This window comes from Poecile atricapillus, chromosome 3 (assembly GCF_030490865.1).
Source record: "Poecile atricapillus isolate bPoeAtr1 chromosome 3, bPoeAtr1.hap1, whole genome shotgun sequence".
Classification (NCBI taxonomy): Eukaryota; Metazoa; Chordata; class Aves; order Passeriformes; family Paridae; genus Poecile; species Poecile atricapillus.
The window spans coordinates 55,630,864-55,657,324 of record NC_081251.1 but is presented as its reverse complement, the minus strand read 5'-3'; the positions used below and the strand labels follow the sequence as shown (position 1 = coordinate 55,657,324).

Below are 26,461 nucleotides of genomic sequence, written 5' to 3'. Positions count from 1 at the left end.
GCAGGGGTGGGGATGGGGAATACATTATTAGAGTAAACACTCTTGTGGCTCCTTGATGACCTGAAAGGTTAATGCAGTAGTATATTAGTAGTAGTAATATTAAAATCAGTGCTTATCAATCTGGGAGGAGTCCAGAGTGAAGCGATAGTGTAGGTACTGCAACATCCACTGCAGCTAGAGGGTGATTCAAAGAAGATAAGATGTTCTTTCACAAGTTAAATGTTGTCTTACGATTTATGTTAGAGATCCCCTTACCTCTCATTGATTTTTGACATCTTGAAGTGAACATGATTCAACACAAACCAGGATGGGAAGAAAAAAGGCTTTTAAAATAGATTGTCAGTTGGGGGCAGAGATTTGGAAAAAATGCATAAGGAATTTAACAATGGGCATATGGCAGCTCCATACAAATTTATATTCTAAATCCACTTTTATTTCATCCCTAGAAGTACAACTGCTCTATTAAATTGGGATAGACAGTGTCAAAGACCTGCAGCTGAGATTTTTGCACCAGAGGGAAGGTCTCCTGCTAAATACTGTTCAAGATAACTTTTCATCATGTCTAACCACTTTTTGAACACATACATATTTAAGGATCTACTAAATATAGGTCTACTAATACTACTAATACTGTAGTACAAAATCTTGCATTCTAATTTTTGGTGAAGAAATACCTCCTTAAATTTTACTATATTGTTATCACCATGTAAAATATATAGGTCAATGTAATTTGAGGAAGTTCTGTGTCCTGTATAGTAGCTTTACCTTTCAGATGCTGCATGTCTCCTTTTCAACAGCTTACAGGCATTGGCATTCACTACCTTTTTACTGGAAACAAGTGCATGGAATGCCAAGTTTGTATTCCACTGCTGGAACAAAACCTATTTTATATATATGAACCTACTAAAATGTCATGAAAACAAGATTCTGGAAGAAGTCTTTACTTCTAAAAAATCCCTGGAATGAGGCTTTAATTGCATCATTCTAAATTAATGTGAAAAAAATTTGTGCTGCACTGAATTAGTATGGAAAAAAAAAAATTGTGATTTCCACAATGCAAGTTGTTTCTTCCGGTGTTTCAACAAACCACAAATGATCCAGGAACTTGTTGCACATTTAAGGAAACATCTGGTATTTTAAAATATGATATTACTCAGTACACAAAATTATAATACTGCACACAGGGATAATAAGAGAAAAAAACATGTGTTCTTAAAAAAAATAAAAGAAGGCATAAGATGGGAATTTAACATTATTGACATCAATATTAACATTATTATCATCAATACAAAAATTATTAACATTAATGTTACAGTTGATAAGTATAATGTTAAGGCTAACTGGAAAACTCATGAGATAAAACTCAAAGATCTCAAAGAGGGAGGGAGGAGTGGACAGACAGAGGGGAGTACCTGGATGTAAAGGAAGAGGTAAGTTTTATCTTTGTTTTTTAGTGGTGTAGATGCTGTTTCTCATCCCTCTGAATTTTAGTGCCTTGTGTGCAAACATTTTAAGTTTAACAGATGATCCCGTTCAATAGAAAAAAACCCTAATGAAAAAGTTGTGTTATTTGAATCAAATTTCCTCTCCATAAAAAGGACATCCATAAAGCTTCCAAGTAACTTGAATAGTTGTGGTATTTCTGTTCTTCAGAACTGTGACAGCAATAAATACTCCATGTTTCTGAATATTTGACTATCACAGCCTTTACTGGACAGCTGGTTTTATGATCCTGAGAGACCTCTGCACAAACACTTTTGAAAGCTTAAACACTGCTTAAGAGTAACAACTGCATATAAATTTTAAATAAAACATGAATTTCAGAGCTAATAATCTCCAAGAAAGCTGTCTAGAATGATGTTTTCTCAGGGAGACTAATTTTTCCAATGTAATTATGAAACATTGAAGTCTTACATGTTGTTAACTGTCAGAAATTAATGCTTGTGCTTGGACTTCCAAGTCAGTCTGTGCCTGAGCTGCTCGTTGGCACACACCTCTTGCTCACCCCATTCTGCTTTTGTGCTTCTTCTGACTTGATGCACATGTAGAAAAATCCACCAAGAAGGTGAATATGGTCTTGTGATAGGAAAAGTTCACACTCCCCTCTCCAAACAGTGTGAGTGGTTGTGACCAGCACCTTAGCTCACAGTACTCCCTCAAACCTGGAGTCTTCCAAGTTTGCCTTGTCACCCAGCTAACCTGTGCTGCCTCCTTTTGGGATCTCATGACAAAAAAATGCCCAGAGAGATGCTGCGAGAATATTTAAATATTATTATTTTGGGGTCCATTCTCTGTTTACAAAAGCAGATACTAGAAATATATACAAAAGTACAAGAGGATGAAAAATTGTTTCTGGCAAAGCTTCTCTGGTGTAATAAAATGAAACCACTTTTTGGGATATGTCCCAGGAAAGAAGCCCACCAAAGGAAACAATGCATGCTTAAATAATTATTTTTGGAGTCTCCAGCAGGGTGCCTACTGCTGAATCCCTGCTGCCTTATGGCCTGGGCATATTATGCCTGACCCAGGCATCATTAAAAGACTGTCTAGAGATTCACTGGAGCTAGGTGTCAGGAAGTACAGCTACTTCTGACTGTGGAGAATACCAGGAAGTGCATTCTTCCAAGTTTGATACCAGGTCTATGCAACACACCCCAGACAGGATCTTCAGAAGCCAAGAATTTCACAAGGGCAATCAATTCCTTGATGAAATAAAAATGTGCTTTAGCTGAGTGTCAGAAGTCATTGCCCGTATTCTCCTTGCCATTGAAACTCAACTCATTGCTTTGCTTACAGAGCAGAATTTGAGTTTGTTTTTAAGAGTCACGATATTGCTGGTGGACAAAAAGTCTACAGGTGAGGCTGACAGACCCCATCTAGGGAACCTGTGCTAAACCAGTCCTGAAGAGACACGTGGTCAGTACTGACACCACAATTAGTATATAGGAATACTAAAAACATAAACCTTCCAGTCTCTACTCTTCTTCTTTCATACCTTCATGTAGCCCATAAGAGAAGTGGAAGGCAATACTCCTGCATCTATTCAGGAAAACCAGGTTATTAATAAGCAATTATTAATCATTATTATTGTTAATTATGAATTATTATTATTAATTATTAAAAATTAATAAGCATAATCCTCTGCTGACCTGAAGACAGCACTAGCTATTTCAGGCAGCAGGCTCTTGAGCCCATTCACTACTCAATCCACTCTTTGTTTCAGCTTAATATGCAAATGAATCTTCTGAGGACTAGAGTTAAGCACCCTTTATAAAACTCCCAAATCATTTATGTCAAGTGTGTTTTTTGCAGATGTCTACATGAAACTTAATCAGTAATTCCCCTATGTGGACATGCCACAGCCAGATTATATTGAGATGTCAGAGAAAGATTTGCTCATTCCATATTTGCTTCCCTTGGTGAGGCTTGTTTGTCCCCAGTTTCTCAGTAGTCCCTCACTTATGAGAGAGCATCACTCACTGTAGGTAATGCAGACATAGTGTTGCCTTCTCATAGGAGTTCTTCCTGCTAGGACTTAGAAGCTGGAAAAAAGGAAAAATATCTCAAAAGGCAGATGGATGAAATTTACCTGACAAACAACTCCTCCAGAGCAAAGCTTAAAAGCCAGCTTTTATATTAAGTTTTCATGTTTTTGTAAGAAGATACGAAGAAAAAACCCAAACTGATTTCATCATCAGCTTTTGTAGGGTTTCTTAAGACTGTCAGTGTTTAAAAACTAATATGTTCAAGCAAACCAAACTATATATTTGACTTTAGGGAGGTTGAATTGACTCAACCAGGATGTTAGTGGTGTCTAAAAGTCATTTTATCCTCACCCCAAAAAGAAACATGATGTGTTTTTAGTTAATGTTTATTTTTGTCTGGGGTTCCTTTTTCATGGAAAGTTCCAAGAGCTCTACATACCAGATATGTTAAAAACATAGTTTACAAATTGTTGGTAAATCAGTTTGTCTCTGAAGAATTGCTTGTCTTTGGAAGGTACCTTTCTGTAACTCTTTCAGGATGTTAACTAACTGTGGGGTTGCTGAACTTAGTTACCCTGAAGGTTACTCTTATCTTCTGAACTGCAGAATAATTTGCAGAGGAAGCATATGAACAGTGGTGACTGCTGGCATTTTGAACATGGCACAGCACTTGTGCTAAGGTATTTCTCTGTTAGAAATGTTTAGTGTTGGTGATCACAGTAGCGTTCACTGACAGCAAGCTGGCTCATAGTGATGCCCTATAGCACACAGAGCTGCTCAACAAAGAGCTAGATGAGAATTAATGTTTTGAGCTTCAAAATCTGGTTTCAATTTAGCCTATTTAGAAAGAGGTCAAGAGTATATTTTTCATTGCTCTCCATGGAGAAGAGGGATAGGGCAACCAGTTCCTTAAGATGAAGTAACGATGTGATTTAATTGAGAGTCAGAAGTCTTTGCCTGTATTCTTCTGGTTTAGCAATCCACCATGCCCCATGGGCTTTCAGATCATGTACAAAGAATTATGAAACAAGAAAAACTGTGGGCATAGCTCCATGTTCTTCCTGGCATTCTTAGAGAGCAATGGGAGTGTCTAAGAAGATTCAGTAAATGCAGATTAATTTTTCCACAAAAACAACACAGAGAATTTCTCCATGTAGACAAGTCATAGTTTCTTTGCCTGTTACCTCACAGAAGCATTTCCTCTGGCTTTTGTTGCAGCCCTCTTCACTAGCACAATGTATAGTACAGGAGCCCCACAGCTCTCACTTTCCATTCTCTCAAGAGGAAATCCAACTCAACAACCTGATATCAATCAGGAAGACCGACCTGATAAGGAGGCTGACTCACACAAGACCAACACCTGGGGCTCCCACTGTGACCTGATCTCTTATTACAACCACCAGTTTCAAAAAATAATAATCAGGTGGCACCAGGTGATAGTTTTGGGATGAATCCCAAACACAATCCCAGCAGTGCTGTTGCCTTTGTACTCCATTCAACCTGTACTTTGTTTACAAAAGCCTACATGTTAGCAAGTATTTTTATTTTCAGATTCTCCACTAATTATTGGAAGATAGATATTAATGGAATGAATTTTGAGGAAGCAAGGAAGATATTATTATGCTTCTTCCTTTATGTCAGCTTAAGGCCTCAAAGTACATCCCACACATCAATCTTTTTACAAGTTTTATATGAGGAAGTGAGACAAGTAAGCATTTATTGTAGCCTAAGAACAACATAAGTACTGAATCCTTGCGTGGTTTACATGAAAATCATTTGGATTAATAGTTTTAATGTTAAAAGCTAAAATGCCATAAATCTGCTCATTCTTCCCCTTTATGGTATAAAAATACAAAGCCCCATTCTAGCAGTTTACCTCATACATCAGCTCAAGCATATAAAAATTTTTCCCTCTGATCTTTTTTTCTGAGGTCATATATCAGCAATTGGTGTTTATCTCATGCATTGCATATCCCCAAGATTAGTGAAAGGTGGACAGAAAGGTAGAATATTTTTTTCACCTACTCTGGAACTCTGCAAATTATAAAACAGGCCGGTCAAACATATTAGGATAAGAGTTAAGTAGTTTTCTGTCACTAATGAAATCATGATACTGATGAACAGTGATGAACTGCTGCATGCTGCATCCAAAATAACAAAAGGTGTAGGGACCATGCTATTCTGGCAGTTGCCGTACAATCACTGTCATTGTATCTCACACCTAGGAAATTTAATATGTATAATTGCCTTTGGGCTCCTGCAGTTCTTCTGTATCTTCTGACTGCTCTCATTAGATATAAATAGAAATGACCTGCAAGGCAACTTCTCTGACATGAAAGTTTCTGAGCAGACCACATCCTCTGTCATGTGCCTGTTCTCCTTTTAGCCAGACTGCATTGCCCAGTCCCTGCATAAGTTCCAACCAAAATTCATATATCTTTTTCTTATGAGGAACTGGAATAGGATTTGGCAAAGCAAGCAAGGACAACAGCATGAGTTTTGGATATGCTGAAGAGGAGAGTCATGGCAGAAATGCTGCACTGGAAAAAATTTCCTGCCCTCAGGGAATTTTTAAGACTTCAAAACCTCTCACATTCCACACCAGGTCAGAGCCATCTTTCAGGTGTGGGGACCCATCAGACAGAAGAACAGCAAAACAATTAGCAGGTTGGTTATTGAGACACTCACTTAAGTTGTGCAAAATCTGGCATCAAGTTCATGCCTGCAAGCTACTCCAGCTCTGGATTTTGTCACCTCAGCAGGCTGTGGAGCAATATGGCTCTCATCCAGGATTCAATGAGTTCAGGTTGTTTGTCAGCTTGGGAGAAGCCTGAAAGAAAAAGTCATGGAGATGATGTGTTGGCATCTAACCTTGTTCTGAAAATTGTCTGGCTGACACAGCTGTATTGGGACACCACTGAAAGCAAATTCAGACTCTGCAAAATTATTTAATTTCATGGATCTGACTAATTCATCAAAAAAAAAAAAAAAAAAAAAAAAAGCCAACACCAAAAACCACTAAAACCCAAATAAGTTTTATTAGGATTTTTTCTGACCAACTCTATCCATGCCTTTTTCCTCCTAGCTAGTCAAAAGCACTTTGTACAGACATTTTCTGGCCCAGCATGACATCTCCTGTCATTCTTCCCAACCTCACAAACACAGCTGAAAGTAAAGCAAGTAGGCAATATGGTTTTCCTATCCACATGTTCAGTAATATGATTCACAAGCAACCAGAGCAGAGCATGAGCTAGGACTGATGAAATGGCAGCACCAGTAGAGCTCATACAAATCCTGGCCACACAGATGCTTTTTATTTAAATTGCAGTAAACCAAGGCAAGTTCCTCAAGTTACTGGTTGGCAAGGGCTTGAGGTGTTAATTTCATCATTAATCACTGTCTCAATCAAACAGGTCTTGCATTATTAACTTCCTTAAGTAAAAATACCTTCTTTTTCTTTCACTTAATCATTATTCGCTGAGGCAAAGAACCAAGTGAGTCATTGAGGTTCATGGATAGCAGTTGCCTGCTATCGTGGGTAACTCTGCAATTCAGCCTGATTCAGAGGTTGACCAAGCTCTTTACTTTAAAGTATTTTTGTTCAACCCTTGGAATTTTCATAGAATAGCTGTTCCAGAAGCCTACTGGTGAAAATCTGTCTTCTGATTTCCTGCTGGAATCTACAGCTCGCAAATTTATGTATCATTTTTATTATTTGGTGCTAACATTTTTCACTATTATAAATGACTCTCCTTTTTTCTTTCTCTGCTGATCATCACTACTATCACTCCTAGCAATACAGCTAGAAAGAGTAGTTAATCTCCTCTCAGGTTGTGGGTTTGCTCTGCTAAACAAGAGAAGATTTAAAATCTCTTGTTGTTTGTGAAGAGATTAAAGTAGTTAAGCATATAAGGATTTTTTTCCATATGATATCAGAGCCTTCTGTTGCTTTTGCTCCAAAATGAAGTCACCCAATACCTATATGGTATTACAGTGTCCCTTATATTTTGGAGTCTCTTTCTTGTACTAAAAAGCAACAAAAATGTATCATCAGTATGTATTTGCTAGCCTTACATGAGCTCCACTCTGTTTCTACCTCCAACAACAACCTCTGAAAGCCATGTGGGTCACTGTTTGTCAAGCTGTTTAACTGTCAATCTGTCCAATCCAGGACAATGGCAGTCACACCCTTTTTCACTTTGAAGCAACTTTTCTGTCACATAAGAGCTTTCTGAAGCGCTGTGTGCACTCTGTACAGGCTTCAGGATGTCTAAGACCACATTATTGGAAGTTTCACTGCCACTGATGGTCATCCCAGGTCTACACACAATCTTTGTGCTCCCTGGTCTGAGCTGCCCAAACCTACAAGTAGCTATATGTGAAACTCTTCAGAGTTAATATCTGAAGAAGCAATGATACCATTCTTCATTTTCTCCCCTCTCTTTGGCCATTAGGGCATCACCACAGTTCCTCAGCGCAGCCAAGCACCTGTGGCCATAAAAACACCAACGCAGATGGGACACCTCATTTCCATTCAAAGTAATGAGTACAAGTTGACAGTAGTTCAAAAAGGACTTTGACCAGTTAAAAAGCAAATGGGGTATCAGAGACGAGGAGGAAATCACAGTTTTCTTCAGTTTAACCTCAAACCTCAGTAAACAAACCAAGATGTCACACAGGAAAAACCTTGAGCATAAACAGGACACTGATGTGTCATGTCCCATATGTCATTATCCCATGCTATAGCTGTCCAGAATAGCTGTGCAGCTTGGTTGGACAAGAAGTGGATTGTGGATTCAGTGATTCATAAAGCAGAAGCTTCAGCCAGAACAAACTTTGTTCAGTGCTATTTTATGGCGAAGTTATTCTGTATTAATCACAGTAGAGAAACACGTAATAGAGAACAGAAAATCAATTCCTGTGAAAAAAATATAATTTCTCTTACAGTGGGTTTCATAAAGTTCCTGAATTGTTCAGATTTCCTTTTGATTTTATGTCATGTAGCAATTTTGTTTCAAAAGGTGCCATTTTTTACAGCCATCAATTAGCAAATTTGTCAAGTAATATTGCAGCATTATGCCTATGGTTGTATTAGGTTATTCATAGCTGGAAAAGTGGGAACTTTCTATAATTGCACTAACAGCAGATAGTAATTTCTCCCTGCTGCTTTGAAATACATGCTGGTTATTATGCAAGATACAAAAATATTTTTTTCTATTTTTATTTCTCTATAAAGTTTTCACATTGCTTTTATGCACATTTTTGGCAATACTTAGAAACTTTTAATAATAGACAGAATGGTTGGCAGTACTACTGACAACATTTCTGCTGAATTATTTCTCTTAAGCATTTTTCTTGTGAGGAAGACATTAAGAGAAGAACTATGTAAACTTCTGTAATCCATACAGATTTGCAGTATTTCTCATGCAATGGTGTTTACTTAGAAGTTCTCAAATGCAAATTGTTCAGACCAACAGAAATTTTCTATCTAAGGGTCTATATACAAGTACATTAAATTCAATCTGTACCTCGGAGAACAGTTATGATGCCATGTAAGTTATCATAAAATGTAAAAGTTTTTTGGGATGGAAAAATGTTTATTCCTGGGTTTCCCATAGCCCATTCTATTCCTTTGTGTGATTTTAATGACTGAATTCATTACTTCTACATTAAACATTCTGAAAATCCTGAGTTGCAGAAACAATATGAATTTTGGTCAGAGAAAGCATGGGTGGCAGTGGTCATAGTCCCAAAGACTGAGCATGAAATTAGTTCATATAGTGGCTTTATTCCAAAGTAATAGTTTAGGAAGTGTGGTTGGCACTTGAGCAGTGCAACCATATGCTAAGGGCCAAGTTGGAGAAAGGAGCTGAAACTTCTTTCTTTGCAAGTGTCAGCAGCTAGAGAAGAGCAAGATCACACTGAGACACAGATGATGGGGAGAAACGTGACCAAGGCTGGGAAGAGACAAAGACGCACGCTGGAGCAAGAGAATGATGACCAGGAACCATGGGAAAGATGTTGGACAGCAGACACAGCCAGTAATGCATCACACAAAAAAAACCCCAGGAACTTAGGTGGTTTCTTCTTCTGCCCAATATTGTAGGTCAACTACAAAGAGAAGTCACTGACCAGTCCTTGTGCCCTCCACAGCCCTTATTTTCCTAAGCAAACATTACTGCTCCTTTTAGAAACATGCTTCCCTGCCATCTCCCTTCCCATCACACAGCATCCTGTTTGCTGTCACTCTGCCTGACTTTAGGAATCAAGATTACCTTTAGGAATCGAGATTACAGGGAATTATTTGCTGCCAAACCACCAAAGACAAATTTGATACATCAAACAGCACCTACAAATTGTTGGAAATGTTCACAAATTAAAATTTTATGAAACAAAATTAAAATTTTCTGAAACAAATATGAGCTCATATCATGTGTTTCCTCAGCCTATGCACCTAAACTGTTTCCAAAACTTTGTATTACCGGTAAGACTGAGTTGCATATCACATAAAATGTGATCTAACTCATAACTGAGTAAAGGAAATGAGGTTAAGATTTCTCATTCTGTGGAAAGAATTAGAGTAAGCAACAGCTTGAACTCATCTTTCCCATGGGTCTGCATTTAAGCTTTTAAAAACATAAAGAAAAATTTCAATATTTTTGTTTTTTCTGCATTAAGACAGTGGGTTTTTTCTGATCTTTCTCCTCTTTGTAACTGCAGGCTCATTTGCAGCTTAATGATGCTAGGGAGATATCCAGCATCTGTAATATGAACAAAAATTTAAAAATAATATAAACTAATGAGGTGAAAAGATGCAGACAATGACCTTTGGAGAACAGTGGAGAGAAGGGCTGCAAACTGATGTCTTTGGAATATGCTACCTCATGACATGTGTTCACAGATGCAGAAAAGGCATCCTTTTGCCTAAAAGGAAGGAGAAATTCATAATGAGAAATTAAAACTTACTATCATTTCTGAATCATGTTTTGCATTCTTGGCTGATGGAGATATCCTTCAAATGTTCCAGAAATGATAGAAATGGTATTCACAGATGTAGTTTTGGTAGCTAGACACAATTCCATCAGCTAAATAGGAATGAAGAAAAAGTCCAAATCAGCACAGCTGAACAGATGGAAATTACATTCACTAGCCTGCCTGAAAAGCAAACAGCTTTCTTTTTCAAAATGTTTTTTTTCTCAGCAATTCCCCGTAAATCCTCTTTCTTCCCTGGGAAGAACCAGCCTGGGAGAGCTGGTTACTCCTGAGATTCAAGAGAGAATTGTGTGGTATGACCTGTATATGATATAAAGAGAAGGGTAGAAAGATTGTTAGTTCCCATAGTTGTTATGGAAATTTTTTTGGTTGACCAAATTAAGTCTTTTATGTTTACAGTTGACTGACACAGCTTTCAGCTGTGCTGACGAGTGTTAAGTGGCTCATACAAAAAAGTCTGACATATCTGAACTGCAGGACTATAAGAAAACTTTTATCCTGCCTGCAGAATAACAAGCTTGTATTCTGCCACTAACAAAAAAAAAATAAAAATCAGAGCAATATATAAAGTACTTCAAAAAGCATTCCTGAAAAAGCACAAATCTTAGCCTTGGCCCTTTGAGGCATTTCCATTGCTGAGTAGACACTAGAGGTCTATACTGCCTCCACTAGTGTCCAACATATCCGATGGGTCAGAGTGTACCCTCAGCAAGTTTGGGTGGGTTTTATCAAGGTGTACAAATACCTGAAGGGAGGGTGCAAAGAGGATGGAGTCAGGCTATTTTCAGTGGTACTCAGTGACATGATGAGAGGCAATGGACACAAGCTGAAACACAGGAGATTCAACTTAAACATAAGAAAAAAGCTTTGGTGTATTAAGATCCACTATGTTTGCAGTGATCTGTAAAATGCATCTAGACTAGCATTCAAGTTGTATACAGGTCTTTTCAGATTTTGCCTCCTATAACTAGACTTTGTAGGCATTCAGAGATCCTCTTGAATTAATGTGGATATCCTTTCTTGAGCAGACAAACACAGGTTACTGAAGAGGAATAAGGGAGAAAAAAATGGGGGTTTTGATTTAAGGAATTTACAGAACTTTGGTTCATACCCCCACCAAAATGTGGAGCCAGACCTAAAGACCATTTTTATTTCAGCTATGTGGCACCAGACAGTCATGTAACTTTTTAAACTCAGTTGTCTTTTCTGTGTGGTTTGCAAGCACAGTTGGATTTAGTATGGTTGGCAAATCTGTTTGTGAATTGTTGAAGTCACAATGTGGCCAAAATTTACTTATCCGGCCCTGGTCTTCCTGAGAGAATGGTTTCTAAATCATCTCCTACTGCCATTGTAACTGTGATTGTGGGACCTGTTGTTAAGGTACAACCAGGCAGAGAAATGGCATCCTTACTGCCAAATATCAGATTAGTTAAGCCTCTTCTTTGGCAGGAAGGAGAGACTGTGCCCGCCACCTGCCCAGATGAGGTTGCCCTGCCTTTTGGTTTGTACACTCTGTACAGTCCTTCATCTTGTACAAAAACACACATCCCTTTAGGGAGTTGTTCCATCTGTTAGGCAGCAATCTGACTCACTGTTAAGAGGCAAGCTAGATGCCAAACAAAGCTCTGAATTTTTGTCTTTCCTTTAAAAACCTCTGGAAAACCGAAGTACTCTTCCTCCCAGTCATGCTTCTCTCATGTAGGGTTAGACCTGGAGAAATGCGCTTCTTTGCAGCCAGTCTTAGGAAGCACTCGCTCTCCTTCCAACTCCCAGCCATTACAGGCCAAGCAGGCTGTGGCTGAGCTTCCTGGACAGTGGGCAGGTTGCTTTAAGGGACACATCAGTAGCCAAGTCTCCTTGATGTGCATTCATAAGCAACTGGTGTCCTTGGCACTTCTCCTGCTTTAAGTCTAGTTGATGTCAAACCCAATGCTGTCTCAAGTCCTGACCCTGACTAATACCAACTTGAATTCCAGCCAGCACTTTTCATCCTTCAGAGAACACTCCCATTCTTTGGTTCATGCTTCAGGGTCTGGGAAGGATTTGTATTTCCTGCGACTTTCAGACTATGGTAAGGAAAGTCATGCCAGTAGTCTTCACTTCTCCCTCCCCAGGGAAATTGTGGTGGGAGAGGCAAGTGCTGCTCTAAGAGGACACTTCTGAGCCTCCACTTTTCTCAACACTTTGGATCCAGAGGCATGAAAGATTTGCTTGCCCTCCTATTGACAGCCTTTCACCCAGAGGTAGTAACTCCCCCACTTCACATAAATGGCACAGTAAGGATAGGAAAAAATCCGTACTTACAAACACAATTGCACATGTTGCATATGAAAAATGCCATCATCCTGTGTACAAACACTGCAGGACCAGTGCAGGACGTGGTTTTTAAAAGCAGCCTTTTCTATATATATCCACTGACACTACTTCCCTTAAGGGAGGATGTCCAAGGCAAAGGGTATTCTGTGCCACTTCAGTGTCTGCACTCAGCTTTGAAGGTACTTCAGGGAGGTACTGACAAAAAGCCAGCAGTCTCAATAATAAATCTTAAGTGGAAAAGAAAGGTTGACAGTCTCACAGAGCCAGGGTGTGGTGCTGGGGAAACAGTAACCCTTCCTGAAAAAGCATCAGTTAAGCTTTTCTTTGCTCTGCCTTTTCTGGAGCAGGGTAGGCTGCTTCCCTTGCTTACTTTCTTTCATTATTACTCTGCCTTGCTACAGACTGCGTATAGGTAGTGCCAAGATTCTGTATTTGCTTAGAGGTTTGGTTCTAATACTCTAAAAGTTAAAAGCACCCAAGCATAAGAGAGGGAAGCAGCACGTTCTCCAGAGCTCAGATTTTCAATCTCTACAGGAGCACTCAGTTTCTTAGCTTCAATAATGCTCTGTGGAAAATCATGTTTTACAGAATTCACATTTTTAATTCTCACATGGAAGATGGCTCTGAGAGCTGAGACTTGGCAACATCTGCTTTTACAGTCAGCAGATTAATTTGTGGCTATTCCACTTCAGCTTTGGGAGTTTCAGAACTGGCTGAAATACACAGAGAAAAAGGGTTTTCCAGTTTGGGAAAGCTATACTCACATCCCCTAGGAAACAGAAGTTTGAAATATTCAGAAACAGCATAATTTCTTAGATCTTAGGACAAAGCAGAATGATTAACAAAGGAGGATTATGTTTTTAAATTAAATATAGTGTGCTTATTTTGTGTTTTCTATTTGTTGTTACTTTAACTTTTGAATTTCTCAGCATTTCAAAGTAAAATAAACCAAATCTATTTTATACATTTAATCACTGTTCTTTTGTCCCACTCTTCTACAGTAAGAGCATAGATATTTCTTCTTGAGATAGGGTATGATTTACCATGAAGTGAAAAAAACAGTTGTGTTCTTAATTGGGGCAGTTTATCAGAAGTCTCTGATTTAGGTGGGCAGACTTAGATGTCGCAACACTGTAGGGTGGCCAACTATAACTCTGTGATGCTGTAATGGTTTCACTGAGATAAAAATCTTTATGTTCCCTTTGGTCCCATATCATGATTTTAAGATCAGTTTTGCTAAACTCTGGTGTGTGGGCATACACTGATCATCTTGGGGACTTGGGGAAAAAAATGCCCTGTGGTGGGTTTGGATTTTTGTGCAGGAAAGGTTGGAAGTTTAAAGTTTCCTTCTTTAAACAGGCATAGCTCCTTCAGTCCATAGTTAATTTTACATATTGAAACACACTCTGACATGTTTCTTTAAAATGCCACCACTGTGCCTATAAATCAAATGGTCAATTTTCTGCTGTTTTCCTTTCATGAATATCATGTTATTCAAAAATGCACTCAGAAACATTTGTAGCGGAGTAGCTCATCTCAACATTTATTACCGGGTGACATTTTTTATTATTGGGTGTCACTATTACTGGGTGACATTTTTGTGTTAGCATAATCTGGGAATTTCCACTGTCTTGTCCAATTTACCTGTCCTCAGTAATAATCTCTGTACAGCACAGTGTTACAGAGTATCTATGTACAAAGTCTCTACAGAAAGAGTAACTATTTATTTTGGATGTTACTACTAATTCTGTGCTCTAATCTCAAATTTATCTATTTAAAAATAGACACAAACATTTCGTCATCACCAAGCATTTGTAAACCATTGCAAATACAGGCAAATATCAAGACAAAATACTTCTGTGTAGAGAATTTCTTTTACCTCTTCATGTTCAGAATAGTTTAAGATTTCTGAAGGGTACAAGAATATAACTCATTCACTTCACTTGTTACTAGCATAATGAATTAATCCAAGTGGAAAAGACAGGTGATGATCATTTGCACTACATACAAACTTTTTGTGACTCTGAATATGTTTCCATGTGAATTAATGGGTGAGAAAGAGAAATTCAGAACATTTGAGGACATGCTTGTGTTAGAGAACCATAACCTCTCTGATAAACACAAGGGAAAAACCACACACACTCCTCTTAAGCTATTTAATTTTTCAGCTCCATTGTACAAGTATTTTATATACTATTTACAATTCTGGTGTCTCTGTAGTATAAAATATGTTCCTTTTGCATTTTTGTTTAATCATTACTACTAGTATCATGTATATAATATAAAATAACAAATGTCATGTATTTTTATAGTAATATCATATATTAGTTTTTACATAATAAAAATATATTCTGTGTTTTGAAAGCCTGGCTCAACCATGATTCAATTCACTTTGGATAATTTTATGTATAACTTTTATTCAAATTTTGTTGGCACAAAAAACTTGACTGAAAAACACAAATTTAAAAAATACTCCCACATACTTAAGCAAGGAAATAAGTGAAATCACTTAAATTTTCTTTCTTCCAAGCACTGACCCCTTTTTCAAAGATGATCATTCAGTCTGAAATATTGGCAAAAATGTCTTTAGCCGCAAGATCTCAGAGACGGATTCATTTCTTTCCTGGTAAAAGTCAAGCCCAGTTAACAGCTCCACATCCCGAACACGTGCAGAATGAGCCTGAACTCTTTCTTCAACCCATTCGGCCAGTGTCTTATTTTCCTGTCAAAACAAACAAGAACAATGTTCAAACACATAAAAGGCCCTCTGTTGTTTGGTGGCAGTGTAAGGCAATTACCAGTGTTTGACAGACTAAAGGCCTCCAGCGGGTAAAACTTCTTTCAGGCTTTCCTAGGCATTTTTACAGCCTTGCCTTCAGGGTTCTCATTTAAACAGAATCAAGAACTCAGTCTTGATTGCTGGACAGCAACAATAGCTGCTGGTAAGATGGGGAAAACAATGGAAATGTTTTCTAATCAATCAAAAATATTTTCTGATCTTTTACTACAAGGGTTTTTTTTTTTTACAAACAGATGGTAATTTTCTTTTTCATTAACAATATCTGCTTCTGACACAATTGCTCCATTAAATTTATGTTACTGCCAAACATGATTAATATAAACTTCAAAGATATTTAGGGTTTACTTCTAAACTTTAGATATTACACTCAATTTCTAAAGTTTAGTGACTCATTCATTCTAATAATTAGTCAACCCTCAACTACAAAAAAGATCTCACTGGGAAGTTGTGGATTATCCACACTACAAATGGGGAAGCACAGAAGTTGTTTCCAAGTAGGGGAAGCTTGCACCTGTCTGGAGTTATGAGTTCAAAGTTATAAATAAACTAAAGTCTGTGAGGACCAGTTGAAGTCTGTGCAGCCGTACTTGTGCAATATATACACACTGAGTTTAGGAACCTTCTGCAACCCACAGTTTGTGGAATAGAAAAAACTCAAATGCCTCAACAATACATGTTACACTCAGATAATGTATTTTGTTTGCTACAAGGCATAGGAGTTACACTGTTAGTGGTAAGCAGAGATTTTATTTAATTCAAGTATGAATTTTAATTGCAGGACCATCCATCCAAATGCCTGCTGTCTAATTTCTCATAGAGGTGGAATAAGCAACTGAAGGAATTTTCTAGCAACTGAAGGGAATAACACTCCAAGTCCTCTGATACTTCTGGATTAAGTTTATCCTGCAGTCTTCCATAAGATACCTACCTTCCATGAGATACCTATCTCATCTCCCTGCTGCCTGTGCTGCTGTTCTCAGCCCTTCTCAGGTGACAGCATTTCCTAGTCCTCTTATCTCACCTTCCTTTCTTCTTCCTTGCCTCGTATCAGCTCATTAGTTTCCAGCTACCCCTCCTGGAGCTCCTTGCTCTTCTGGTGATTGCTTTAACTCTCAGCTCACTCCCAGCTCATGGGGAGTGAGTTAATTTCACAGGCTGATAAAGATTCCCTGGATGACTAGATCCCAGTGGGAGTCAGTTCACAAAGTTCATTTGCACACAGGAACATAGAATTATACTTACAGCACAGCTTTCAGAGTTGTCAGGTCTATGAGGAATGATGAAAGACAAAGCATCCAAGGACCCTGAGCAGTTCAGTGGAGTATAGGATGTGTTCTTGCAGCTTGTCAGAATCACATAGTAATGGGTTGGGACAGGGATTTTTGTATTGTTTACATACCTACAAAACAAACATTAATTAAGGTATTTACTGAGATAGCAAGTACTAACACCACTGAGGCAATTAGAAACCTATAGAATTTATCTCAGCATATATCTTCCAATACTATATGACTTAAACTTCTTTTGGAATTGAAAAAAAGTATCTGATGGGATAAACAGCCTCACCATTTATTTCATGAACAGTCAAACATACATGGGTTACTCTGTGTGCTACAAGCAGTCCCACTGAAACAGGACTGCTTAATATGGTCAATACTCTATTTTGCCAAAGCCAGAGATCTCTACATCTGGAAGACTGAGAATAGAGCATCATATTTACCCTTCATTATGCTAAGAATTTCAACCACGTGGATTGGAGGAGAGTGATGAGAAAATTAGCTTCTGTCTCCTTGTCATTGAGAAATGCCAGAACAGTGATTTGTGGCCGTGTGCTGTAGAAACCAGTTTAGGATACTCAGTTGAAAATGTCTTTGCTGCCATTTTCTGACTATCCTGCAAACATGGTCACGCTTGTCTATAAGGAGCTGAATATTTCCTAAGTTTTTTAGTTCAAAAAATAAAAAAAAAAACCAAAACAAAATAAAATCACTGAAATTATTATACTGCTTTGTATGACTGCCTAACCATGCTGACTGAAACATGCTTATTCCAAACTGGAGGCAGCATTATGTGGTCAACTGGGTATTACAGCATTCTGCTAGGAAGGAAGTTGTAGTCTCTCCTCCCTTCCACCCTCTTACTACGTGGCAGGCTGATTTTCCCATTCTCAAACCATTTTTAACAGATGTGGTCAAGTCTAGCCTGAATAAAACATCTCCAGTGACAGATTCAGCTGTGCAGATTTCCCAGCACATTTCTACTCCATAAATGCTCTTACTCTCACAAGGTATTTTCCCTAATCTAAGTTGTTCTAATTCTGTTTTTATTTCCTTCTATCCTTATTCACTGACATAAATAATTGGCATTTATAACTGATGCATAAATATGTCAGATGTTGCAGTGAGCTGTGTAAGCCATAGTTATGCAAAAGGTACTGCTCGGGAATGTTACATTTTGCATTTCCAGTCATGTGATTCAGTGAAGGCAAACACACAAATCTGACCTTTGATGAAACACATCAGTTTGAGACAATAGGAAAAAACAACAAACAGGTGAGTGAGCACAACATGAAAGTGAGAAAATTATGCTTAAGCATGTCTCCTGCATGTTTAAATGTCATATATTCTCCCAGCATTTCTGATGCAGAGGCCCAAAATCTAAAATCTAGGCATAATCTTGGTAAAATAGTTACTAGCCTGTACCTGTGTATGTGTGTAGAGATACACATGTAACTGCACAGCTTTTTTACTCTTTACTTGAACTTCAACTTCTATGGCCCTGTATCTGTTTGCAAGAGCATTTCCTGTTGTATGAGTAATAGTGGATGTAGGATTACAAAGAGAATACTGCATTCTCCATGATACTTGTTTCTTGGTCTTCTTAAATAATAGTTTGTGTGGAAACACAGTGATTTAGAGTTTGACTTCTGACTGTTCCATGTACTTACTGCTTAATTTCATCAGGGCTATCAAAATGGCCATCATAATTGTAATCGAACACTGGTCCACTGATAACGTTTACCCCATTCCTTTCTCTAGCATACTTCTGAAGAAGCACATTATGGAAATAGTCCCATATGTCTGTCATAAAAAGAAAATAAAAGCAAAATTAATATCAATTGAAAGTAATTTCACTGCTGAAGAAAAATAGCGTATTTCTATTTTCACCTTGTTTTAAAAAAAATGTTCAGAATTAAACTGCCCATAAAATCAACTTTTTGTTACACAAAACTTGGATTTCATCAGAAGGGACGTACTCCCACCTGCCATTGAAAGAGGTGCTGAAAATGCTATTATAGTCCTGCAAGGAAAATTGCAATACTGGAGTGGACAATGATTCAGTCTAAAGTTGAAGCTACAAACCTACAGATAAGAGGTCTTTCATTTCCACCTGATCTGCCTGTGCCTGCAGTGTGACAAATAGTAGGAACTGACAAAATGGTTTTGTGAGAGGAATACTCACCACCTGAGCGTTAGATTAACTGTACAGAACTCCTACCAAACATCACTAGACAATTTGGCTTATTTCACAGATGTCATTCGAGAAAATACAGTTTGTAGGATATAAACTACTGAGATTATTCAAATATTTTCAACTGGCATGGCAAAAAAACCTGATGGGTTTGGGGCATCGAGGGCATCTCCTATTGATTGTTTATGGTATATAGAATATTCTTGCGGTTTTCCTTGAAAAATTAGATTTTTCAGTCTGTGATTTACTCAGAAGATTAAAAACATTTAAGTCTTCTGTATCCCTGGTTTTTTTCATATGAGTGAATGGATAAATGAGGTCTGAATGTATTAGAAAGGTAGTTACATAATCAGATTGTTTCCAACTTTTTCCTTACATAATTCCTCTTTTTATGCATTTTCTAAGAAAATAAGCCTAGGCCTAAGAGTAAAATGGGATCATAAGCAGTTATAGAGAATTTCTTATCAATGATTACAAACAAATGCGAGTCAGGCTGAATAGGAAGAGCTCACCACACTTGCATAATAAAAACATCTATTATAGAAGTAGTATTGCAAAATTAATATTCTTGAGGTCTTCTCTTCAGATTTCCAAAAAAATAAAAGTGTCATTTTCATTCACCTTAAGCATTTTCCCAAGGGAAATTTTTATGACAGTCTCATAGCTAATGTTTCATATTAGGACAACATAGAGGAGATGAAGAGCAAATTCAAAAGCAAACAGGTAAACAGAGATAAGCAGAAATTAGATGGGACCATATAAAGAAAAAGAAAAGAAAACCCATATAATTGTGTTATAAAATTTCAAATATCTACTTTTAAAATGTTTTAAGCATATTTTCAAAAAATCTGGATATACAGCAGGCCATGCATTAATGTTTCAAATTTTTGTGATAGCTTTATCAAGTCCAGAACAATAATTATAGAAAATTAATCATATTTAATCAAAATTTTGCAACCTACCTTTGAAAGCTCTATACATGGGAACAATATTGCTGGTGAGTAAGGCATCATACTGTTCAAAATCAGATGAATTGTAATCTATATGAAAAGACCAAAATATAAGTGAATGGAATACTATACAAAGACCAAATGGTTCATGTGTCACTATAAATTGTAGGTACATGTAATTCAATTACATTTGAGCATGAGTGTGTGATTCTACTGCAAACATATCTCCAAATTCGTTCAAGAAATCTACTCAATAAATAATAATTATCAAATTTGAAAATAGGAAATAAATATTTATGCAGAGGAAGAGGGACAGCCTTTCCTTCCAAGCCTTTACATCATTCCAACCAGTTTTCACCACATTCAAGTTGTTCCATTTTTTAAAAAAAACCCTTGAATGTCCTAAACCAAAAATATTTAAATACAAGTAGCAGCTGCCCTCCTTTTGGTCAGTCTGTGAACACTGGAAACCTTTTTCTGCCCAACATGCTGATCCAAAGAAGTTTGTTTTGGTGTTTGGGTATATGTTTAAACATAAACCCACATCCAGCTGATTAAGACTTTCTAAGGTCTCTCTATAAAAAGAACCATGCTCACTGGGAGGATAGAGGAAACTGTGGGTCAAGTTCAGCTCTTCTGGGTAGTCAGAACAATTTTGGCTCCAAGCAACGGGGATTCTAACATCAGGCCGCAGACAGTCTGAAACAGTGGGAGGAAGAGGAGATGTGTTTTCCTGTGAAAAGGAAAAAAAATCTTACACCCACGGCTGTGGCTAAGCCAATGCTTTGTATGGTTTTAACTTTCTAGAATGGACTTGATTGAATCTTCCCCTATTTTCATAGTGAATCAGGTCAATGCAAGTAATGGACACTAATGTTTTCTGGGTAGTGTTTTTCTTCTACTTCTGTTTTTAGGTAATTCAGGGAAATCCGTATGCACCATGTAAAATTGTAGCAGCAAAATAAGGTTATACCTTAGACAAAAACAGGTTTCACATTTGACTCATTTGTCACTTTTACATATTTCTGGAAACACAAACTCAATGTCACATCCTCCTGGAAAGCAGCTAGTATATAAAAATGACACCATCACCTCATCTTGACATCTGAGAATGCAGTCTCCATAAGAATCTGTGCTGCTGAAGAGCTACAGATCAAGAAATCCACAGTAAATTTAGTACATTTTACTGCCTTTACTAACTTCACCAAAACATGTTAACATGCTAAGATCTGGCTAAAAGTGATTCTGATGACTATAATTCTTTCTATAACCTTCACTCTTTTTTTTTTTTCTGTAACCTTTTCTACACATTTTTTCATAATTTTACAATAGCACCTGTTTTTTTGTGTTTAACTTTTGTTTTCATGCTCATTTACATGTAACTTATTTTCATTTTGGTAAGACTGGAATATATTTTGCATTATACCTTTGTAAACAGAAGTTAAACATCTAATTTGATTTTCAGTACATTGCTTATTTTGATCAATTAAAACCAAGCAAAAATAAAGAACTGGAATATTCTCCTTATGCCTCTTTGTACTCCTTGATTTAATTTCTTTAGTTACTTTTATCAGAATTCAAGTAGATGTTATATTATGGTCAGGTTGTATATTAATGGAAAACATATATACCACATTGAATGAAATATAAAAACCAAAAGTCTTTCTTTGACTCCTGAGCAGATAATATGTCAGGGGAAAAAAAAAAAATACCTCATCACCAATTTGGATCTTCCTATTGCAGGTCAAAATATCATAATATTTCCTGAAGGAAGCAGTTAAAACTAAAAATTGGCTGTGCCAATTGCATCATGGATTGTCCTTATTGATGTGTATTATTGCTTTTTGATAAGCCAGTAATTAATGTCAGGAAGCATGAGTTATTTGCATTACATAACAGAATTTAAGCATCTGCTGTGATCTCTTATGTCGAATTCAGCCTCCTTCAGAAGTGCTTGTCCTTTTGCAAGAAAATGTGCCCTCCTCCTTGGCAGATGAGTATAAAACCTCAAGAAAACATGTCCTTCAACCTTAAATTTTCCTTATTCCTGAGAATACTAAGTAACCAAAATGCTGAATCTTTTATTTATGATCTGTAAGTGTATGCTATTCATACAGCTTCAAAACTTCTAAAACACACAAAACCAGCAAAAGCCCAGCCTGCATTGCCTAGTTTGGTATTTAAGCCCTTCTTTATAGCTACATAATGATGAGTTATACCTCGTCTTACAATTAGTGTAAAGCCCTGCACAGGCTGCATTCAAACATAATTAACCCAGGGTGCACTAAAAATTCAGTAGAAAGTGCAGCTTTCTGTCATTCCCAAGTATTGCAGCCAAATCTTACAATCAAAGGTGTTAGCTCTATCCTTCTGTCCTTCCACAGGTGTTTTAATTTACAAAGCCTATTTCTCTCGATCAGCACATGCAATAAAAAATCATAATGTCAGCTCACTGTGCAAGGTAAGTCAGTGTGTGAGCTCTTACACTCAGAGCCTTTCACTGTTGTGTCTCTGACTATTAGAGATGGAATTTATTATTTCCTACTCTTTTTACAGAAAATATAGATCATTGTATTAAAGTCTGCTGTCACCTCTATCCTCCAATACTTCAGTCTCAGTCATTCACTGCTTCCCACAATGTCACATAAACTGCTAAAAGAAACTCCTGCAAAATATGCATTTCTCTTAATTTAGATGATAAGCTGAGCAAGAACTTCCTTTATACACTGCCAGTGTCTGAAGGGGACCTACAGGAAAGCCAGAGAGGGACTCTTTGTCAAGAACTGTCATGATAAGACAAGGAATAATGGGTACAAATTGAAAGGGGGAAATTTAGGTTAGATATTAGGGAGGAATTTTTTCATGTGAGAATTGTGAGACACTGGAGCAGGTTGCCCAGGGAGGTTGTGGATGCCCCATCCCTGGCAGTGTTCAAAGCTAGGTTGGGTAAGGCCTTGAGCAACTGGTCTAGCGGGAGGTATCTCTGCCCATGGCAGGGCTGGGTTGAGATTAAATGATTTTTAAGATTGATTCCAACCCCTTAACCTTCTATGATTCTGTGATTCTTTGCTAACTGAGGATTTGTTTTTCAACAAAGGAAAATGTCTGAAAAGTTATTTGGGTTTTTGAGCTTTTTTAAAGCTCAATATATAAAAAAGATTGCATCTCTGGTGGGACTTTTTTATATTTTTAAAGCAAAAGAAGACAAAAATATGCCCACAATTAACTACTTTTCATTTGGGTAATGCACTTTCATAGCAAGGTTTAAGGGCAGATCTTCAAATATGAAATGTAAACAGTCCTTGTTGAAATGGACATTTGTTTAAATGACTTTTAGCCTTCTTAGGATTGGATTCATGATCCTTCAACCAAGATAGTGAAGAATCAGTATAGAGTGAAACTTTATGAAATACTATCATTTTAGCAGCATACATTTGATTAAAATAATTTCCTCATACCTGTACTGATGAAATAAGAAATCACATAGACATCAATAACAGTCCTCTTCAGACAGAAGAGTCAACATAGAAAGTATTTCCCCAAGACAACTTAGAAAAAGGATCAAATTATAAGGGGAAGTAAGCCCATGAATGTCCATTAGTTTACTGACCCTGAAAACTCAAACAATTTATTCTGGGTCCACATACTCTTGAACACTCAGAGGTTCATTCAACTATAATTACATTTTTCAGAAATTGTATCATGCAACAGACAGCAAAGAACATACAGAAATATGCATTAGTGCAAACTGTCATGTAGAACTGCATAAAGGGTATTTAATAGGAAAAAGATCATGTTACTCATAGGAAATCTTAAAATTTCTTATTTGGGAAATCACAGCCTGCTTTTCCACAGGAACTGGCAGGCAAATGGAGAATTGTCTTGACAGCATATCCCTTTTACAGAATAGCCTTAATAGAACCAGCTCACCAGCAGCTCTACTCTCCTATATCTTTTGTGTCCCTAACAAATGATCATTCCCACTTTTCAAAACTCTATTTAAGATAGTTGAAAATTAAATTATATCAAAGACACATTTTCAGATACAAGAGCCTCAGTCACATGACATCCACCAGACATTAAACAAGGTTCCTGATGAATGGACCATATTTTTAATCCATTAGATCCTGTATTTAAGAGTAGTTGATATTGATAACCTACAGGCTTTTTCACAGTGTATGCAGTCCACAGTGGCATCCAGATACCATAGCTGTATCCACTCACATACTGATGATGGAAAAGGAGGCAGTAGACATTTTTCTCCTGAAGAACTCTGGGTCTCCCATATGGCAAATGAGATAAGTTTGCGTTCTTTACTACAATTTAAATAATAATTATTGATTTAGTCTTCTGTAACATTTTGGATGGCACAAGCGGTTAAGAGAGCAGACAAAAATTATTAATTAAAACTTTAGCAAATACAAATAGATCCAACAGTAAACCTAGTCATGTGGTTCTTTAGGCTTATAAGTAGAATAAAAAATGTAGAAAATAGTTTTCATATTATGTTTAATGTACAGAAGTCAATATAATATATCAGATTTGAAAATACTTGTTTCTTTGAAATTTCATACCAATGCAAATATTTTGAATTTATCTTGCTAATGTAGTTAAATTTACATTTTATTTGACTAGGAGGCACTACAATGTTTCCCAAAATTTCCAGAAACCTCAGAAAAAAAAGCAGAAAGAAGTACCTGTGGGAATTTTTGATCAGAGAAAGGTAAAGTTATGGATAGAGGGTAAGAAACAGGAGTTGTGTCACATAGTCTGACAGTGCTCAGATTTTCTTCAAGACCACTGAAATCTGTACATTTTTTTCACAAATTTTAAGGGGTTCAGACCCTATTCCTATAAATACATGTTGCTATAACAGAGTCTCTTACCATTTTTAAAGAAATGTGAAGGAAAAAAAAAATAGGTTTCTGATCTGATTTTCCTCCTTCACTTTCGGTTGTAATTAACATTGCAAAAATTCCCACTGCAACCAGTGACGTAAAATATAAACCAGGTGTAGATTTCAAAACACTGTTGTCCTTTTCATTTTTTGCTACTTACTTTCTTCTGTGGTGAGATTTAACCTCTTGTTTAGTTGTACTTCTTGTGCTGACATCTGTAAAAAATAAGAGAATCATTCAAAATTAGTCCATTGTTCTGAAAAAAACCAAAGAAACAAAACACACTTGACAAAAATGATTAAAAGATGACAGAAACCCCCATTTACATTTTGCATACAATTGCATCCCAGGTCGTCTGCAGGAGTCAGAGTGGAAACTGGACATAAAGAGGGAGACGAGACTTCCTTTGGATGTGAAGGATTGTAGAAAGGTTTCTTTAAGAGGTGATTCAAGCTGCCATGTGTTCCATTGTTTTCTGCTGGTGTTATATGCAGCAAATCTGTTGAAATGTTTGAAATTTGTAAACATGTATTAAACAGTATTTTAATTTAAGTTTTATACATTGTCATAACATTCACAGGATTAGACGGTTTATTGCAAAGTATAAACGTTATTGCAAGTGCATCACATTGTGAAACCTAGTAGCCTATTGCATTTTTGTGTGATGTTGTAGTTCATATTTTCTGAAGCACATGCTTCCTAATTGCACACTGCTAGGACTGTAATGGCACATCCTAAGTTATGAGCAAAAGCAGTTACTCTCTGAAAGATTCTTATCCACAATTCCACAGGCATCAGTTTGACAGCAAACCCACGTGGCAGGTGCTGTTCCCTCTGATTCTTTAGTGGAAATTCTTCTGCACTCAGAAAAAAAATCTTCAAAGCAGAACAACTTCAGGAAGTCAATTTCTTAGCAGTGTAAAGAAGGACTAAGAGTTGGTTTTGAATTAATTCAATATTTAGCTATGCTCCTTTTAGCTCTTACAACACTGGTATTTGAAAGTACTAAAACTTTATCACCTAAAGTACTGGATTGTTTCTACTCACCACACATAAGGTTGTAAACCTCAATGTTTTCAAAAGCATCCACTTCTGTTTTCTCTTTAAAGCTTGGTCCATATGCTAAGAATATAGCCTGAATTGTAAAGGAATCCAAAGTCAAAACCAATTCAGTTGCACTTTATGAAAACTGGGACAATGGAACAAAATATAGTATTTTCACAGTCACAGAAGTTAAAAATACAGGATTATTTTGCTAAGAAAGGCAAATTTCTGCCATTGCACATAATTTGAAGAAAAATGCAAAGCAAAAATTCATTTAGCATGATATTTTAAACTATATTTGAATCTTATTTGGTTTTGGGGTGTTTTTTAAATATCCGTTGCACTCTGAAGTCTTTGGGGCACTTAAGAGCCTACGGCCATGGTTAAAACAAGGAGCAGAAAACTGCAGAGGCCCATTCCAAACTCAGCAGAGACCTGTATCTGTACCACCAATGGCACAAAGTAGTGCTGAGCAGCCCTTCTGGAGTCTGCGAGCCTTGTGGC

At 37.1% G+C, this 26,461-nt stretch overlaps 1 protein-coding gene across 1 annotated transcript in view; it reads right to left on the bottom strand.

Annotated features, from left to right (window-relative positions):
• Positions 1-13,697: 13,697 nt before the first annotated feature.
• ENPP3 (ectonucleotide pyrophosphatase/phosphodiesterase 3) overlaps positions 13,698-26,461 on the bottom strand; it is a 36,777-nt gene continuing 24,013 nt past the window's right edge. The window contains exons 17-25 of the mRNA XM_058836920.1: positions 25,961-26,048; positions 25,240-25,412; positions 25,074-25,128; positions 24,177-24,331; positions 20,613-20,748; positions 20,028-20,105; positions 18,542-18,674; positions 16,837-16,993; positions 13,698-15,516 (exon numbers count right to left, since the gene is read on the bottom strand). Coding sequence (XP_058692903.1) covers positions 15,349-15,516; positions 16,837-16,993; positions 18,542-18,674; positions 20,028-20,105; positions 20,613-20,748; positions 24,177-24,331; positions 25,074-25,128; positions 25,240-25,412; positions 25,961-26,048 — 1,143 coding nt within the window. The 3' untranslated portion in view covers positions 13,698-15,348. The remainder of the gene's footprint in view (positions 15,517-16,836; positions 16,994-18,541; positions 18,675-20,027; positions 20,106-20,612; positions 20,749-24,176; positions 24,332-25,073; positions 25,129-25,239; positions 25,413-25,960; positions 26,049-26,461) is intronic.